Genomic DNA, 17,460 nt, shown 5'->3' with positions numbered 1-17,460 from the left:
GCCACAGGCACACACGGGTGTTTCGGGTACGCGCAATTAATCCAAACCAGACTCGAAACACTTACCTTGCCGCTCTTTGCTGCCGGCGAGTTCTCGACAATGTCGTAGATGACGTGCGGCAGACCCGCGGTACCGAGGAGCGAGAACCCGAATCCGGACGAATCGCCGCGGTTCAGGGTGACCACTAGCTCCTCAGCCATGTTTCAAGCACATTGATCACCTCACTGTCATTTGACGCACCTTTACGATACCCGCACACCGTGCACAACGATTATCAGGCGGCTCGTGTTTTCCGTCTTTCTCTCTTCCCTTTTCTCTAACCACCGTGTGCGCCGTGTGTGTGTGTGTGTCACTAGTCAACGTTCTGCGTGCTAGCTCGGCACACGCACGCACGCCACGCACACCCACACACACGAGAGGAAGCAGGGGCCCCCTTCGTGAACACTTTTCGCACTGCACCGCGCGGCGATATACAACTGCTCTATCTCCTTCCCTCCCTCGGTTTTCCTCTTCGTTCCTGGCCACCTCTTCCCGACGAGATGCCGCCGTGACTTTCTGCTACTACCATTAACCGTCAACGATGCCCTGTACCAGCTACATCGGTAGACACGATACGTGGAAACGCCACTCCTGCGCTTCTCGTGATACCGCCTCGAAAACGCGCGCACTTCGTACCTGTGCCTGCGCGAACCGCGGCGGCGTCGCGGCAACCGACGACGTATCCTTGCGGACGACGCAGACACCACCACCCTGCCCGGCGTACACCTCGCGACTGGATGGCGCCACCTACAAGACATCTCGCGACGACTGCGGCGACGCCTTCCTTTTTAGCCTCCAGAGGGCTACGGAAATGAAGCAGATTTTGGTGCAGCTATTTTCAAGAGTATTCCTATCACACGTAACGCCGGACATTCTTCGACATTCAGGTATTTGCATGCTTAGACGAACAACGTGTAAACGTTATCGATAGATTTAACTTAGCGGATAAAATGCAGAGATTTTTTTCATTCTGCATTCCTTGACCCAAAGATCTAGTCGCTGCATTGTTGCGGTCTCCGCCGGCCTTTCACCTGAGCGACTACGTTAGTCAAAATCTGCCGGCAACAATGCAGTTGGAAACAAGTGATTTAAAAATTCATATTGAGAATTCGAAATATACTTGTTGCGTTGTTTGATTATGCACTGTATAGAATAATTCTAATGTTTTTTTAACGTTGGACGAATGCATTTCTTTTCACCGAATGGAGTATTCGTTTCGATAAACATCGTGCGTATTTGTATTTTCAACAAATCAGAGGCTGTCCATGATATATTAATACGGAATCAGATTTAGAAATATGTATCACAATATTAACTAAAGATAATATTGGATTAATTACTCAACATTCTAAACCATAATGATTAACAAAATATATTGAATGTAAATAATGAAATATATCGTCCTCATCTTCGACCTTCGATTGCAGATTTTTAATAATATATATGAATAGCTGAATTTTTAAACTTTTTTCCATAATTCTAAGGAATATAATAAAAGTGATCTGAACATGCGCTTTTAGTTATGTTTGCATTCGAATCTGAGTCGTAATTTGACTCAGATAGTAGTAATAGGAAACATGGAGCCAATTGCACATCTCGTGAAGACATCTATTCCCAATTATTTAGCTGGATTACCAGTTCCAGAATCTATAGGAGGATGGTTTCGACTGGGAGGTAAGAAATTGAACATTCTATTTACTGTATGTTTAATTATTACGCAAGATCGCACTGATTGATTGTACGAAAACCACTATTTAAACATGACACTGCAGAAGTACAGTACCACTTTCTTCGAGAGAATATGACGAATAATATAAGTTTACAAGAATTCTATACTTTTATTTAGTACGAGACTGGATTGCCTTAATTCCACCGACTGCGTTGTTAGCTGGCATTGGCTATATGTCCTACAAAGCATTTTGTCCGTTAGCTAGAGGCCCGGTAAGTAACCTACCTGTTACCAGAGTATCAAGGACGTTAAGATAGCATATTACAGTATATTTTACTTTTTCATTTGTTGATTACATAACACTTCTGGACGCCCGTAGGTATTTATTTCGAAACTTTTCCTGTTAACAACATAATAAACCTGTTGTTATAAAATATAAATAATAAAAAGTATATGCTTTACTATTGAGTAATCGGTGTTTTTATTCAAAACCGAGTATTTGTAAATTATTTGTTTTATTCAGCCCAGTGGACGTGTCAACCATAGTGTAAAACTGGATGTGAATAAAGTAGTAGATTTTGTGGATATAGAAGATATCACAGAAAAAGCTGTGTTTTGTCGGTGTTGGAGATCTAAGAATGTAAGTTCCTCAGTTTTATTCCATATGGCATAGTTACATGGCATTAAGATTTTAGGGATATTTTGTCACTGACCTACATTAACCATATCTAAGAATAAATATCCAAGATACATGTTATATAATCGCATGATCCTTTTTGTCATAACTAGTATTTCTATGAACATTACTGTTCATTATTAATCTAAATAGAATATTGAAATATTTCCTTGTTATTAGTAATGAGAATTTTATCCGATTTCAGTGGCCATATTGTGATGGCGCTCATGGACCCCACAATCAAGAACAGTGTGACAATGTGGGTCCCCTTGTAGTTACAAAGAAGAAAAACTAATCTAAATGAGTGAATACACAAACATCTAAAAGTATGTACTTGCCATTTGCAATGTTACTAATAATTTATACTAATATTCCAACAATCAACACTGTAGACACCTCATATAGAAGATAACGATATATTATGGAAATTATCCATAGTAACTGAACCACAAAACTACAAAAAGAACAATACTAAATACCATATGCAAAATATGTTTTTGTTATTTGTAACTATTTTTTAGAATATGATTTAAAGAAATTTATAAATAAATATATTGTTGCGCAAATTATATGAGTTAATAATTGTATAACTTATAATAGATCAGAAATTCGAAATTCGTGTTATTTTTATAATTTTTATAATCATTTAGAATAATCAAAAATAGTATGTTATTCATAGCATTTTTATTAAATTACATAAATATTATAATAAAAAGTCGTTCTTTAAAAAAATAATGCACTTATTTATTCACTAACAGTATTTACATGTTTATCACACACAGTATAATATAAAATGAAAAAGAACAATGATAATGCTAGATTATAAAAATTTAGTAAGTATTACAAAACAATAAGGAATATCGTTCACAATAATTGTTGACACAACCGATACATATCATTCTAGCACCCATACTGTTCTGGAGAGATACAGAAGTATGTACTTTATTCAACAATTTTGCCTGTTATTACGAAAAAAAAAATATATAAATAATGATATTATTTTACTTGTCTACAGGGGAAGGAATGAACGACCAACTTATTGAAAAAATCGGGTTGTATACATATAAAACAATTACATTACAAGAAATGTATAACGTTATCCAAATATATTTGGTTTGTTGACTGTCAGACGCAATGCATGTCCTTAGTATCACAGATTAATGAACCTTTAAATAGTTGTATGGTACCAGCCATGGATGTGAGTCATTCAATGGTATCCTTTCTGCAGGTTTCTTCTTTTTCTTCTTAATTATAGCTGCAACAATTTATACAATATGATTACATTACCATATAGTGGCATAATTTTAGTTAACTGTACCGCTTACCTCAAAGTGTCGCAACTCATTAGTATCAAATTCTAATTCATTAACAAGTAACTCACGATGGCCGTACCTATACCTAAAATAAATTCATTTAACGCGTAAAAACACTTGGCTAATTTAAACAATTGGGTACTTAGAGTACTTGACTATTTAACTTACTCGTTATATCGCCTCCAGACAATCATTCCAACGTATACTGTCGCAATTGCGATACCAAAGCTCATCGCAATAACCAACGCTATGACTCCCGATGACATGCTATTGTTTCGACTATGAGTAGTCGGTTTCACCTCTGCAACGACCTCTTTAGGCTCTGCATTTGCAGCTATATCCGCGACTAACGGCGCTACTGAGCTATTCGATGTTGCAGTATGATTAACGGCAGGTTTTGCGTCTTTGCCTAGGAATTAATAGAATTTATGTAATGTGTTAGAAATTTTCTACATAATAACTGATTAAAACTATAGCACACAACTTCTATACCTGTGTCATTCACATTTGAAGGATGACTCGTTTCGCTGGATGCAACGTCGTACGTTACTTGATGCGTGGTTTCTGTTGGATTTAACAGGTTTATCTCATTTTTCTTCTCATCTTTTTCCTTACTTTCATCAGGTGGAGTCTGAGGTGCCTGAGATTCCGTCTTACTCGTCTTAGTCTTGTTGCTCGCGGCAACCATGGTTGTTGTGGACTCTTATTAAAGATCGAAGAAAAATAATATAATCCGTTCTTTGTTGATAGTTGTATAATGTATTTAAACTTTGAATGGTGTCTATACCTATCGTACTCGACGGCGAAGTGTCGTCCGAATTTTCACCGCTATCATGCGGTGCACTTGGGTTACTATTAAGCATATCTTCTGCTTCTTTTGTGGAATTATCCTTAGACATCTCATTTTCAGTTGGTTTCTGTATACTCAGCGGTGCTGTTTCCTTCGACGTAGTTGCATTTTTCAACGGTACAACAGCCTTGATACTATTTAAGTTTTCTGTATTTAAAATAATGGCATAAACATTTGGTAACCCAATTGATATTAAACCTTTATTTTCTCAAAATTGAAGTGATTTGGGAAATATTTAACATTTTCGTTTGATTTTTTTAGGCGAAGTTATTACCCTCTGGATATATTATTAGTTATGGGACACCCTGTACGTAGAGAATATTGTCCCTATTTATTACTGCCAGCCAAGCTAATACGAGCACAAAGGTCTAAATCGTTAAGAAATTCCATTGTACTCACCCATTTTATTTCCTTCCGCTTTGACCGAAGGTGCAACCGTTGCGTTATGATTGGTACCATTGGCGCTTGAAATGGTGGTTGTAGTAACGTCTACTGCACTTCTGTCCTGTCCATCCTTTTGTGACACGGGGAACACACTGCCAACTAATATACAGAACACAATTTCGTAAACTGACAATATTCAATTTCAACAATGAAACGGCACTCGAAATGCAAAATCTGTATTTATTATATTTGTTTTTAATGCACGAAAAATATTAAAAAAACTTCACGATACGCTATCGGTATTGCGATATTCACGTCGCGTTCAGATGTACGTTCTAATATTGTCTTCAATAAATAATTGTCCCCGAGCTTCCATCTTACCGAACATTAAAATCATTAGAACGAAGATCACAGGTAGCTGATGCATCTTTATGTTGTCTCTACGTCCCATTACAGAATCAAATCGTCAGAATTAGCGTCCACGCGGCTTCTTTACCCCTCAGTTTTATCGCTCTTCGTTTTAATCGCGAAACATAATCCAACCTGAAATCAAGATGGCAATGTTATTATAGATTAGATAATCCTGCCATCTAATTCTAAATTATGTATTATCAATTCCAGCGTAGTTTATCTCAGATAAACTAGATAATTAATAAATGCATTTCTCAGTTTAAATTGTTTTCAGATAAATTGAAGAACGGAGTAATATATTTAAAAAAAATATACACATGTACTGCAATTATTAAATTAAAATCCTGTATTTACTTAAACGGTCGATGTTTTTCATTGTTAATTAAAAACAAACTGCAATTTTATTTCTGTGTACTATATGTCAACACGTTTTCGAACATTATTGACGAAGACGTGTTGAAGTCTACTGATTTAAATATCGTGATTCAGTGCATACAATCAAAGGTTCTATGTTCAAAACGGCATTTGATATTTACAATTTCAGTCACTGCAGGAATTGCAAACTGTTTAGTTGAACTGATACCGAGGCTACGGTTATCCTAAGATACATAGTACCGTGATATTGGGATATGTCCGGTTAGGACTGACTGTTTTCGAATATTGGTACTAAAGTGGCCAGCCACGAAATTGGGCGGTCAAGGTTTTTGAGTATGAGTCCCCACGACGCTACCTAAACAATAGAGTGCAAGACATTGTCCTCTACGACCTTTGTATTAGACCCCTGCATGGAATTATTCAGCATAAGATTTGGACCTTGAGGTAACTCACGCGTTTCACAAGTTTACCAATTTAATCGGAATGATTAATATTTTAAACTAATTCGAAATACTGAAATGGAAAACAAATTTACAAATAAGTGGAAAAAACAAAAATTCTTTTCTTTATTGTACAAAAATTTAATTTTTTTTTAATTTTTAAGAAACAATTGGCAAGTTCGTCGAACAAACCAAAGGAAAGAAAGTGACGTTGACGCTCATAGCGGACATGCGTAGAAGATATGTTCTACCAAACGCATTGAAACGCAAGTTTGCATACTTTGATCTTAATTTTTAGGTATATTTTTCTAATTTTTTTTAGAAAATAAATATCTACCTTCTACCTTTCCCTGTTATTAATTATCATTTCAGCAAGAAACGAACGATATTCCACTTTAGTAATCACCACGATAAAATCAAAAAGCGAGGTCGATCACTCTTAACCAAGATGGCGGCGAATACGTAAACATCGAGATCACTTTTAATTTCGGGAGCGATTCACGGAAACTTTGACGGAACAAACACGTGCCAGATTTCTACGACAAGGTTACACGTATATCTCATTCCCTGTACAAGCTCGCCAACAATTTTTATAAGTACGTATTACGCGAAGCACGTGCTAATGAGTACATCATATGGAAAATACGAAATACCGGTGAGTTATCCGTGAAGATCCAACGATGACTCTTAATTGTAGGAAACAGTTGGTCATTTAGACACAATGGAATTATGGGTTGGTAAGGAAAGAATTTGATTACCACAGTTCTACGAACGTCTATTGCGCGGAATGTTAAGCCACTTACCGCGTAAGAAAATGTTTAAGAAATTTATGTTTTTTTTTAATTTAAAATGAGTCTGAAATAGTAGAGACTATTGTTACATATGTACCTCTAACTGGCAAAATAAGCCGAAAATGTAGTTAACTCTTTTAATACGAGGTTTCACGGTTTAAGAGAAATCTAGTTTGAAAACTCGTTTAGCTCTCGAAACTTTCGAACACGGTTGGTATTGTGACCGTCTATTACTCATTACTTCCACCTACAAGAAAAATAGATCATAGTTACGGTACAGTCTATATTCCATCGACCCAATTATCTTCCATCAATTTGTATGAAATTAATCTAGGAAGTGAATACCATGTCAAAGATAATGATCACAATTATAACCGGAAGTAGATGTAACCCATAATATACTGCCTCGGCAAACAAATTGACGGTCTTGAAATACATACACACGTACGCGGTAAGTCCCAAAACGCGAAACCGTTAATACATTTTTCATTTGTTAGCACTGTATTAAGGGGGGGGCTGTAGACTGTTGTCCTTCCATTTCGTTATGATTAAATGTTATTAAATTTTATCTAAAATAAGTTTCAATATTTAAAGATTTATGTATTTTGTTATGGTGTATCATAAAAAATCCTCCCCGCTTTTGAACTAAGGGGGCCTCCGAAAATCTGATAGCCCTGGACCAGAAGAAATCTTAATCCGAGCCTGTGCATGCGTAAAAACGACATTCTTCTTCCTGGTACCGCTGGTCACAGGACACTGTGTAAACTTCCCGCGTATAAATTTCCTCCTGGTTTATCACGTGCGTGAAAACAAGCTGGGGGACATTATCGTTAATTACCTCCGGATAGTTTTACGATGATCTCGATAATTACGATATCCAATTGTCGCGTTACCGTTTATCGTTGCGTATTCGAGTGGCGGTAGCCGATTAGAACGGATAACACAGTGAGCGTATTTTCGTCGAGGTCACGTTTCAATCGGAATCCGTGCTCGAATATCGGACACGGTGAACCCCGGTTGACCAATAATAAATCCAGTCGCTCGGTAAAAATGTTAAACGGCGCGTAAGACGTAAATGAGGACTGGGCCCAATTTTCTCGGCGTGAAATACCACGCTCTGGATAGTCCGTGCCGTCATTCATACGTGAAAGTAAAACGACGTTCCACTTTTTCCCCGTGATTCGCAACGGTTCCGCCGAACGGAACCGCTACGACGCTAAAACCGTTAAAACAACAACGCGCGATTAGACCCACGGTTTCTCGACGCCGCGATTACACCGATATACGACCGAATTACCAGCATCCCACGATCAACTGCATTACAATTGCTCGCGAGATCCCGTCCAAGAGCCGTGGACACAACATTCGCGCACAGATTAAAAAACTCCACTTGCCGTTCACTTTTTCTAGCTCTCCGTGCGTGTTCGACGTGTTACTTCCGGGGAAAACCTGCGGGCGGTCCCGACTCACGTATCCTTCACTGGTTTCGGGAAACAAACGGCGCGAACGATCCACACACCACACCACCACGACGACGTCTCACGAGGCACCGCAAGAACGATTGCACAACAATCAGTATACACCAGGATATTATACGACACGGACGATGTGTCACATTTAAACTGGTATACGGGCAGTTGACACTTTTTTCACGGAGAAATTTTTTGCAGAAGACGAACGTACCACTGGATGCCACACACCTGTTAGTTTAATCGTGATAATATTTCCGTGTGTGGTGATCGGCCTTTATGATGGAATAGACTGTACTGGATAGGCTAGATAGAATCTACTAGACTTTTACTGGATAGACACGTGACGAACCAACTTTTATCGATCGCAAGTTACCGTATTATTCAATGTTGCGAAACGATCGGTGTGTGAACACGTTTCACAACTTCGAACGGTGGTGGAGACCGCGAGCCGCACAAATCGTATCCATAGGTATACATACCGTTAACTTGCTCCTTCGTTCGCGAACGACAGCACACTGCGAGTTTTTCGCATCGTCTGGAGAGGCATATAGCGGTGACAGGCCGGCGAAGAGAGGGTTCGAACAACGCGCGGCATCTGCAAAGGCATCACAAGGTCCGCCGGAGAAGACGATCTGATAACCGATTCCCACACTGGTAGTTAATTTACTTATCAGACGACTATAATTAAGCACTGTTTGGACAAGTGTAATTTGTTGGGTGATAAGAGGTTCAATGATTACCCGAATCAGAGTCAAGTTTAAAATCTGGGATACAGTTTCGGGTCGAAAATAATTGAGAACTTTGGGTCTACTTGTATGTGTGGAGTGTTCTCTAGGAATTTTGCAACAGTGAACGAAATACTGCTCAGAATGACGTGCATAGGGTGGATGTACCAGTAAATGAACACGCACAATGAACATTCAAAATGAGTAAATTAAGGTATTAAAATAAGCAATCAGGCAGTGTTTTAGGAGAGGATATGTCCTCTTAAATTACACTATTGATTTCCATCGAATGTTACGATTTACCCAGTGGTTGTCATAGATATACATTACCACAAGTTATCGTATTCTGTTGGGTGAACGCAATTTGACTACTGTGCAGAGTTACGTGTAAGAACTTTATCTGCTATCTCGTGGAACTGTTTTATGTTTCACGATCTGACGTCGAGTTTACTGACGTGCAAAACTGGAACTTATGCTGCTTAATATTCCTATTGAGCATGTATGAGGCTTTCGATAAATTCTTTCGATAAGATCTGTTCTTAAATTGTTACCATTTTTAATCGACGAAATATGGAAAGAAAGTGGCAAGGGTGAGAATTTTAAGTGTTCGGTTTGCACATAGTACCCACAATGATTGCTGTGGTTCGACCTACTTCAGGCCTACCCTGGTAGGAATCACTGAAGCGACATGTTCATGCATCGAAGTACTAGGCTGCCTAACATTATCCATAAATAGCAACATTATATTTCCAAGTTACCTACACTCTTGCACAATTTTCCTAATAACGAAAATTTAATGTTGCGTCTGTTCTCCAATCGCAATCCGTCACGACACATTGATCAACGACGACCATTACGTAATTACTGAAAACCTGAATGAAACGCGTGGCCATTAAGATAATTACGTTGACTTCTACCGACGCTAAAGCATAACGCTTATCCATGTTCTTGGAACACATCCATGTGCGCTGGAGTGCCCACTGCCCCAGGTTGTGGTCTGATCAATATCAGACAGCAAAAACCGGCTACAACGAGATTAAAGGCAGCGTAATAGAATCGTATGCGTATATGTATGTATGTACATACTTGGAAGTAACGATGCAGTGAGGTAGCAAGTTCAGCAGAGCCCATGAAACTTCAGAATCTTCACGTGTGACGTTAACGCTATCATTGTTTGGCGACTGCACAAACGATTAAAACGACTGAAATAATAAAACGTGTTGTGTCTAAACTACGAGAATACGAACGAAGTTTCGGGGAGCTTTATCGGAAAAATAAAACGAATTTAATGACGCACAGTGTTCAATGCGATACATTTAAGACGAACAATGTTCATCGTGCGATATTCAGTAGCAAGCCTAATTGTCGATTAAGTATCAGAAATAAGAATGAATACTGCTCTTAATTGTTCATGGGTCAATTGTGTAGGACTGTACTAAAAGAAAAAGTGTATCGAGTCAAAGTCAATACGCACGTCACCGATGCGAGAAATCAATAGATAAATTGAATCTTCCAATTACGTCAAACTTCTATCGACGAGGGTGTACGACATCTTGAATTGCGGCAATCGAACGCAATTAATATTACTAACCAGTTAAGTAAGACTTCCTGTTTAAGTGTAATATTAAAATTACACTTTTTATTCGTGATGTTTAATTTTTCAAAACAGCTGAATCACGAAACATTCCCTTTTTTCGTATTCTAAACATGTATGACGTATACGATCCACAATGGCGAACGAATTATTTTTGGTTCAGTCCGCGTATCAGAATTAAATCAAGTTTTCATACTGTACGTACATGCATAGCGCATATGACTGGTTCAACGGGGTTTCGCCATTCTTTTTTAAAAGTTCAACGAATTGTTGAAACGCTTATGAACATCCTTTCCGAGAAGAATTTTATTTTTTACGAGCACGAATGTTGGCTTAACAAAATAAACCACGTTAAAAATAAATGTTGTTTACAAGAATACCTTATTATAGATATTACCGCTGATATTCCACTAAAGTTCGAAGAGATCTTTAATAATATTATTTGAATACATTTTTTCAAAATTAAAAAAATGTAAGCGTAAGTTATAATTGGTAATGTTGCGGGACAAGTGTACCCAGGCTCGGATTAAGATTTCTTATGGCCCAGGCTTCAACAAGCAAAGACAATAAGGGAAGGAAATAAAGTTGGCAAGGGTGCTGGGGAGTACGCGCAAAAAGAGAATGCTTACGCGTACAGTGATTTACGCGTGCTGAAAAGAAGCGAATATATAAGCTGCCACGTAAAAATAGATTGACCCTGCCGTCGATAAAACCCTGCAAAGCGCGAAACCCTTCAACGCGCGGGTAATTCGATATACGCAAGGAGATGTGAATGGCGAGAGGCATTCTCACGAGAAGTACTCGGCATCTACCTACAATGGGGTCCCTTTAGAATACCAAACACTGGGACTGAATAATTTTTTTCATTTTGTTTTTTTTTTTTTGCTTCCAAGCGATCCCGTTTTATAACGTCCTGCGCCAGTGAATAATCGCAATGGCCCTTCCCACGAATCATGATTATTCAACGATCGAACTGTTTCCATGTTTAAACGATGAAAATAAAAAAAAAATGAATTCTGTCTCTGTTAATTGACATCATAATTTATTTCTTTGTTTAAGCAATATAAATTCTTCACCAACATTCGCTCACGCGACGTACGCACCAAAAGTAGGCCAGCTAAGTTAGGATAAGTTACCTTCTACGCTGTTTTTTTTTTAATTAAATTAGATTTACATCTCTGGTCGCATAGCGTATATTTCATCACGATTTGGCATTGAAATTGTTCTTTGTATAATGAATGTTAGTCGTTACTCTAAGCGCCACAGAAGGGAAATATTAATGAGATTATATGGATGTATTTACATACGATGGTTTGCACGTTTATGGGACAAAGGAGCCTACTGGCTCGTGAAGAAAATGTGCATAAGCACAGTGATCTGACATATAATACTAGCACACAAATCCTGCATTAGGTGTTATTACCCACTAGTACTTGCAGTTTGTAATTAATGTATCAACATCTATTACACATTTTAACATACAGCACGGCGATGAAATGTACATCAAAGCATTGCACAAGCTCATCGATCGACGATAAAATTATTTTGAGTATACTAATTTGTTTCATAGCAAGCTCTGTAGATTAATTATGACTAGCATAATGTGTCAATGCTTTTATTGACTTTTCAATCGTACAGAGTCCATTTAATCGGCATGCCTGAACACCATTATTTTTCTCAAAAAGGCACATAAACTTATAGGCAGATTTTGCACATCACTAACGTTCATAAAAGTTCTGATCGAACTTATACATTTATTTTGTGACTTATAATGTAGCACATTATTCATATGGATAAATATGAATATTATGAAAATATAACAGAAGCATATTTGTATATCTAATTTCAGATGTAACTACTCTTCTGTGTAAATTATACACGAACATTAGTCTCATTAGACGATACTAAATTGTGTGATTAAATAGTAAAATAAATACAAATGAATGATTTCAAGTGACATTTTACCTTTTGTCTATAATGCTTCATTGCTTTCAGTCAACAATAAATTTAATTTGATTAATAAATATAATTCGCGAAGTGACATGAAAACTTTCGCCCATTACGCCTGTTATAATTTATTTTATATTATTAATAAATTCATTCTCACTAGAAATTTTAATACAATTTCAAATGCATTGTTTTATATTAAATATGTTAAATACTTTTTAAATGCTTTATCATAAAAATATTGAAAGCTTTGTAAATATTAAATTGCAATATTCCCTCTAGATTTTTATATTAGATAAGCAAAAGTATCTTTGATTTTTTTTCGAGGGATAATAATTTGTTATATTAAGTATATATATTCCACTTAAAAGATGTCATTTTCTTCTTAAGTCCACCACTTCTAACATTGCTGTTACATCTAGTTTACAATGTTTTGCTTTCTGAAAAAAATTTGTAATGCATAATATTTAAGGTATATTATATTGTACATATCTGTATTATATTTTTTATTATAATTACCGTATATAGTGGTGGTTCTGTTGGATGTGGATGAAATCCCGACTCTCTACAATTAGCAATAAAATCTAATCCATACTCTGGAGTTAAAGTAAAAAATCCCGTCCTAAAAAAAGGAGACAAAAATATTTTTGAAGTATATTACTAAAGCCGTTAAGAAGAAAAGGAAATCTAGGAAAAACTAGGATGGGATTCCAAAGAACGCAGGTTCAAGTCCTGCTCGCCTGATTCCTTTTTTTCCGAAGTTCCTACATATGTGTACTTGAAAATTTATAATTTCTACTTACTCATCATATTTTGGTGCACAAACAATAGCAATTGCTTCTGCCATCATAAGTTGGTATGCACAATGTGTATGAAGGTCAACACTAGACAGAAATGCAGTCTGTGTAGGGTGTGTCTGTGAAATATAATTACAAAACTCAATATAAAGTAAATTATTAAGGTAACAATAATTAGGCAAAGTCAATAAAAAGTATGTAAAAAGTTACATACATGTATCCAACCAAGGGTAATCAAGTTATGTTGATCCTGGTAATCAAATATGTCTTCCTCATTATATGTTACACATGAATCGGGAGATCCGGTTTGTTCAGGAATCAATAAATGGGTAACTAATAATTTATTTCTTTCTAGTTTTCCTGCGAGAATGCCACAAGTCTCTTTATTATTCGTGGTATTACTGAAAGCCAGCATCAGAAAATTTTGCATTAACTTAGTTGGCAACACCATGTCCCGTAAAGAATGATTGCCACTCATAAGCACAGAAGGCTTTGTTGAACGATCTATAGTAGGTGTCCTTCTGCAAGAGAAGTTTTCAATTAAATATCTTTTGCATTGTTTGATAAGAGACAAGAACTTAATCTTATATATTGAACTTACTTGTCTTTAGATGTTTGTGCAACTATATCAGTAGATGTGCTTATCAATGGTTTAGGTGCTATACTAGGAACTTTTTTCAACCTGTTTTCTTCAGGGGACACTACAGTTGTACTCGTAGACTTTGCTGCTCTAACAGCTGCTAACGTAGCCAGTTTGTTTTTCCTCTCTTCCTCTTCCCTTAACCTGAGTAAATATTACTAGTAGATTAATCTGATCTAACTGTGTGAAAACTGATATGATTTATCTATTGCTAGAATTATTTTTATAGTACTTTTCTAACTCTTGCTGCTTCAGTCTCTCCTTCTCTTTTTCATCTTCTAAAGATTTCTCGTATTCGGCTTGATATTGCTCTAATAATTGTTTTTTTAATTTTTCAGCTTTAGGAATCACTGTACGTAAAGTTTGTTGATTCAGTTCCTTATCCTTCAGTGGCACTGAATTATACTGTGGGTGCTCCCTTATTTTCTCCACAAATATCCTATAATAATAGATTTATTGAAAGAACAATTTTTCATAAAGCATTATAAATTACTTACGTGATGAATTTCATATATAAAATATATGCACAATTGAGATCATTGTCTTTCATATACATGTCTGCCATTCTGATCATCTCTACACCAGAGCGGTAATACCTAAACATTGGAAAAGAAGCCAAGAGTATTGAAATTATTTACGGATATTTTAAATGTAAAAAATAATTTGTGAAAACTGTGTAATAGTAATATATGTATCAAGATGATGGCAGAGTCTATTACCTTTGTGGTGGAGTGTTGCAGTCCATTACTACAGCGGATGCAAAGTCTGAAAGAGCTTTCAATCGTGCACGTGGATGGGATATAACAACATCCTTCGAGGAAGTATGTTTGACAGTTTTGGTCTCTGACATTTCCTTGTTCATTTAAAATTCTTAGGTTATATTTTGGAATGATATAAACTTCTGTTACATTTACAAAGATCCGAAGATCGTGATTTCTAATAAGTCTAAACTGTACATAAACGTTTGTCTCATTTTCACTGTAAAATATTGATGAAACTTCATACAAGAGCAACGATTCTGTTGATTACAAAAATATGGTCAAGTCAATATGTCATTAGAGATGGCGTGCAAAATCACTAACGGTGATTTATCACAGTGATCGTCATGTGATAACTTCATTCACGACCGTGATCGTGACTTTTTTATTTTGAGTGAATTTACTCACTGCGATTGTAAGCCGTGATCTTTAAACAGAAAAACGTATTCAACATGATTTTACGATGAGGCCTAGGCACTCGGTATTATCATCGGTAAAGTACTGTAAACTGATGACAATATCGAGCTAATGGCTGCGAACTTCGAATCTATCTCATAAAACCACGTTCTATATTACATCGAACTAGGATTATTTTAGAAATCGATATGAGATTCAGTGTTCTAAAAATGTCTAGTACTTTGAATGTTATAAAAAATTATTTGGTGGATCTTGTAATGAAGCTTTATAAATAAATAATTTGTATTTTATCACAAATTATTAAACAACAACCCCGCCTTAGAATTTATGAGATATATGAAATATTCATTATTTTATTTAAATGATTTCAATTACGTTTTGTGGGTAAGTTCAGGACAGAACTGTCCGAGACGTGTGGCGCGAGAAGATTTTGGAATTTGTATTTTCATAAACGAAGTTAGAAACTAGTACTTGTGAGAACGGGCATCATTTTTCTTCGACACGCATTAAATTCGAAGTTTAAAGAACGTAGAATAATACTCTCTAACGGCTGGGAACCAGTAAATACAAGAACATTGTTAAAATCACATTTATTTACAACGGTTGACACTGTATCTCGTTATGCGTACCCCGGTTAGTTCACTTTGAATAGCTCTTCCAACGTTATATGGACAAGTTACGTCTTGATCAAGCATTCAGTTCGAAGCTGAAAGAACGTAGATTAATCTCCTGTCATTGAAAATAACAATAAACGACCAGAACACTGTTAAAATCGCATTTAATCGCGGAGTACCACTATTTTTTTGACCGGTGCCGCCACCCGTGGCAATTTGTTCAAACTGCTAGCCAAATAATACCGACAGGTGAGTGAAAATTTCTAGTGATGGAAAAATGCAAATATCTCAGTAATTAAGCACTTAAAATGAACGTCATTAGTCTCAAATTGTCCCTCAGGACTTAATGCATGGACCCAATAGTGTAGAACCCCTGAATTAGTAAAATTAGTTATGTCTGTATTACCGTAGCCCCTTATGAGGCGGCAACCCTAATTGCAAAATATTTCGAAAGCATTTACACCGCTAAACGGGCATGGTTCTTCTTCGTTTTGCATTAGATACACCGTTTAAAGAACGCAGATTACTATTCTCTAATGGCTGGAAACCAGTAATTGCAAGAACATTGTTAAAATCGCATTTGTTTGCAACGGTTGACAGTGTATCTCGCCATGCGTACCCCGTTTAGTTCACTTTGAATAGCTCTTCCATCGTTCTATGGACAAGTTACGTCTTGGTCAAGCATTCAGTTTGAAGCTGAAAGAACGTAGATTAATCTCCTGTCATTGAAAATAACAATAAACGACCAGAACACTGTTAAAATCGCATTTAATCGCGGAATACCACTATTTTTTTGACCGGTGGCGCCGCCTGCGGCGATTCGCTGAAACTGCTAGCCAAATAATACCGACAGGTGAGTGAAAATTTCTAGTGATGGAAAAATGCGAATATCTCAGTAATTAGGCGCTGAAAATCAACGCTGTTAATCACAAATTATTCCTGAGGACTTAATGCATCAACCCAATACTGCAAAACCTCAGAATTAGTCAAAATAATTATGCCTGTAATACCGCAGCTACCTCATGGAGCGGCAACCCTAATTCGACGGCATTTACACCGCTGAACGGGCATCATTTTTCCTCGTCATGCATTAGATTAGAAGTTTGAAGAACGTAGAATAATACTCTCTAACGGCTGGGAATCAGTAATTACAAGAACATTGTTAAAATCAGATTTATTTGCAACGGTTGAAACTGTATCGCGTCATGCGTACCCCGGTTAGTTCACTTTGCATAGCTCTTACACCGTTATACGGATAGCTTTCGTTTAGCTGAAGCACTCAATTTGTAGCTGAAAGTACGTAGATTAATCCACTATTATTGATAATACCAATAAACAACTATAACACTGTTAAAATCGCATTTAATCGCGGAGTACCATTATTTTTTGGACCGGTGGCGCCATCCGTGGCGAAACGCTGAAACTGCTGGCCAAAAAATTGGCTAGTAGTTTCAGCGATTTGCCACGGATGGCGCCACCAGTCAAAAAAATAGTGGTACTCCGCGATTAAATGCGATTTTAACAGTGTTCTGGTCGCTTATTGTTATT

At 36.9% G+C, this 17,460-nt stretch overlaps 3 protein-coding genes across 4 annotated transcripts; 1 reads left to right on the top strand and 2 right to left on the bottom strand.

Annotated features, from left to right (window-relative positions):
• Window positions 1-1,615: 1,615 nt before the first annotated feature.
• On the top strand, window positions 1,616-3,437 carry LOC107193092 (CDGSH iron-sulfur domain-containing protein 2 homolog). Of its 2 annotated transcripts, XR_001516321.1 has the most exons (6): window positions 1,616-1,713; window positions 1,886-1,980; window positions 2,232-2,348; window positions 2,590-2,710; window positions 3,289-3,317; window positions 3,400-3,437. XR_001516321.1 is itself a non-coding variant. In XM_015582479.1 (4 exons), the coding sequence occupies exons 1-4, from the start codon at window positions 1,617-1,619 to the stop codon at window positions 2,677-2,679; spliced, it is 399 nt and encodes a 132-aa protein (XP_015437965.1). In that variant the 5' UTR covers window position 1,616; the 3' UTR covers window positions 2,680-2,867. The 2 variants fall into 2 exon arrangements, 1 of the variants encoding a protein (XP_015437965.1); XM_015582479.1 differs by lacking the exons at window positions 3,289-3,317; window positions 3,400-3,437 and having other exon boundaries at window positions 2,590-2,867.
• A 126-nt stretch (window positions 3,438-3,563) lies between these two features.
• LOC107193066 lies at window positions 3,564-5,469 on the bottom strand. Its single transcript, XM_015582448.1, has 7 exons — window positions 5,313-5,469; window positions 4,947-5,090; window positions 4,485-4,694; window positions 4,190-4,399; window positions 3,866-4,106; window positions 3,710-3,782; window positions 3,564-3,639 (listed from the first exon to the last, which is right to left on the bottom strand). Exons 1-7 carry the CDS (start codon window positions 5,380-5,382, stop codon window positions 3,634-3,636), a joined length of 954 nt encoding a protein of 317 aa, XP_015437934.1. The 5' UTR covers window positions 5,383-5,469; the 3' UTR covers window positions 3,564-3,633.
• Window positions 5,470-13,060: 7,591 nt separating this feature from the next.
• LOC107193065 (STAM-binding protein-like A) lies at window positions 13,061-15,161 on the bottom strand. The gene is made up of 8 exons (XM_015582447.1): window positions 14,843-15,161; window positions 14,621-14,719; window positions 14,356-14,562; window positions 14,085-14,267; window positions 13,698-14,004; window positions 13,490-13,602; window positions 13,206-13,308; window positions 13,061-13,126 (listed from the first exon to the last, which is right to left on the bottom strand). Exons 1-8 carry the CDS (start codon window positions 14,983-14,985, stop codon window positions 13,061-13,063), a joined length of 1,221 nt encoding a protein of 406 aa, XP_015437933.1. The 5' UTR covers window positions 14,986-15,161.
• Window positions 15,162-17,460: the final 2,299 nt, after the last annotated feature.

The sequence above is a fragment of the Dufourea novaeangliae genome, unplaced genomic scaffold (genome assembly GCF_001272555.1).
Source record: "Dufourea novaeangliae isolate 0120121106 unplaced genomic scaffold, ASM127255v1 scaffold493, whole genome shotgun sequence".
In the NCBI taxonomy this organism is placed as follows: domain Eukaryota; kingdom Metazoa; phylum Arthropoda; class Insecta; order Hymenoptera; family Halictidae; genus Dufourea; species Dufourea novaeangliae.
Note: the sequence above shows the minus strand (reverse complement) of the source record. Positions and strands in the feature narration are given on the sequence as shown.

Coding starts and splice junctions, on each gene's coding strand:
- LOC107193092 (XM_015582479.1), top strand. CDS start 1,617: ATGGAGCCAATTGCACATCTCGTGAAGACATCTATTCCCAATTATTTA. Junction 1,714..1,885: donor AGGATGGTTTCGACTGGGAG/GTAAGAAATTGA, acceptor ACTTTTATTTAG/TACGAGACTGGATTGCCTTA. Junction 2,349..2,589: donor GGTGTTGGAGATCTAAGAAT/GTAAGTTCCTCA, acceptor ATCCGATTTCAG/TGGCCATATTGTGATGGCGC.
- LOC107193066 (XM_015582448.1), bottom strand. CDS start 5,382: ATGGGACGTAGAGACAACATAAAGATGCATCAGCTACCTGTGATCTTC. Junction 4,695..4,946: donor AGCGGAAGGAAATAAAATGG/GTGAGTACAATG, acceptor TTTTAAATACAG/AAAACTTAAATAGTATCAAG. Junction 3,783..3,865: donor GTCTGGAGGCGATATAACGA/GTAAGTTAAATA, acceptor AATTTATTTTAG/GTATAGGTACGGCCATCGTG.
- LOC107193065 (XM_015582447.1), bottom strand. CDS start 14,985: ATGAACAAGGAAATGTCAGAGACCAAAACTGTCAAACATACTTCCTCG. Junction 14,268..14,355: donor AAGCAGCAAGAGTTAGAAAA/GTACTATAAAAA, acceptor ATATTTACTCAG/GTTAAGGGAAGAGGAAGAGA. Junction 13,127..13,205: donor CAGAACCACCACTATATACG/GTAATTATAATA, acceptor AATTTTTTTCAG/AAAGCAAAACATTGTAAACT.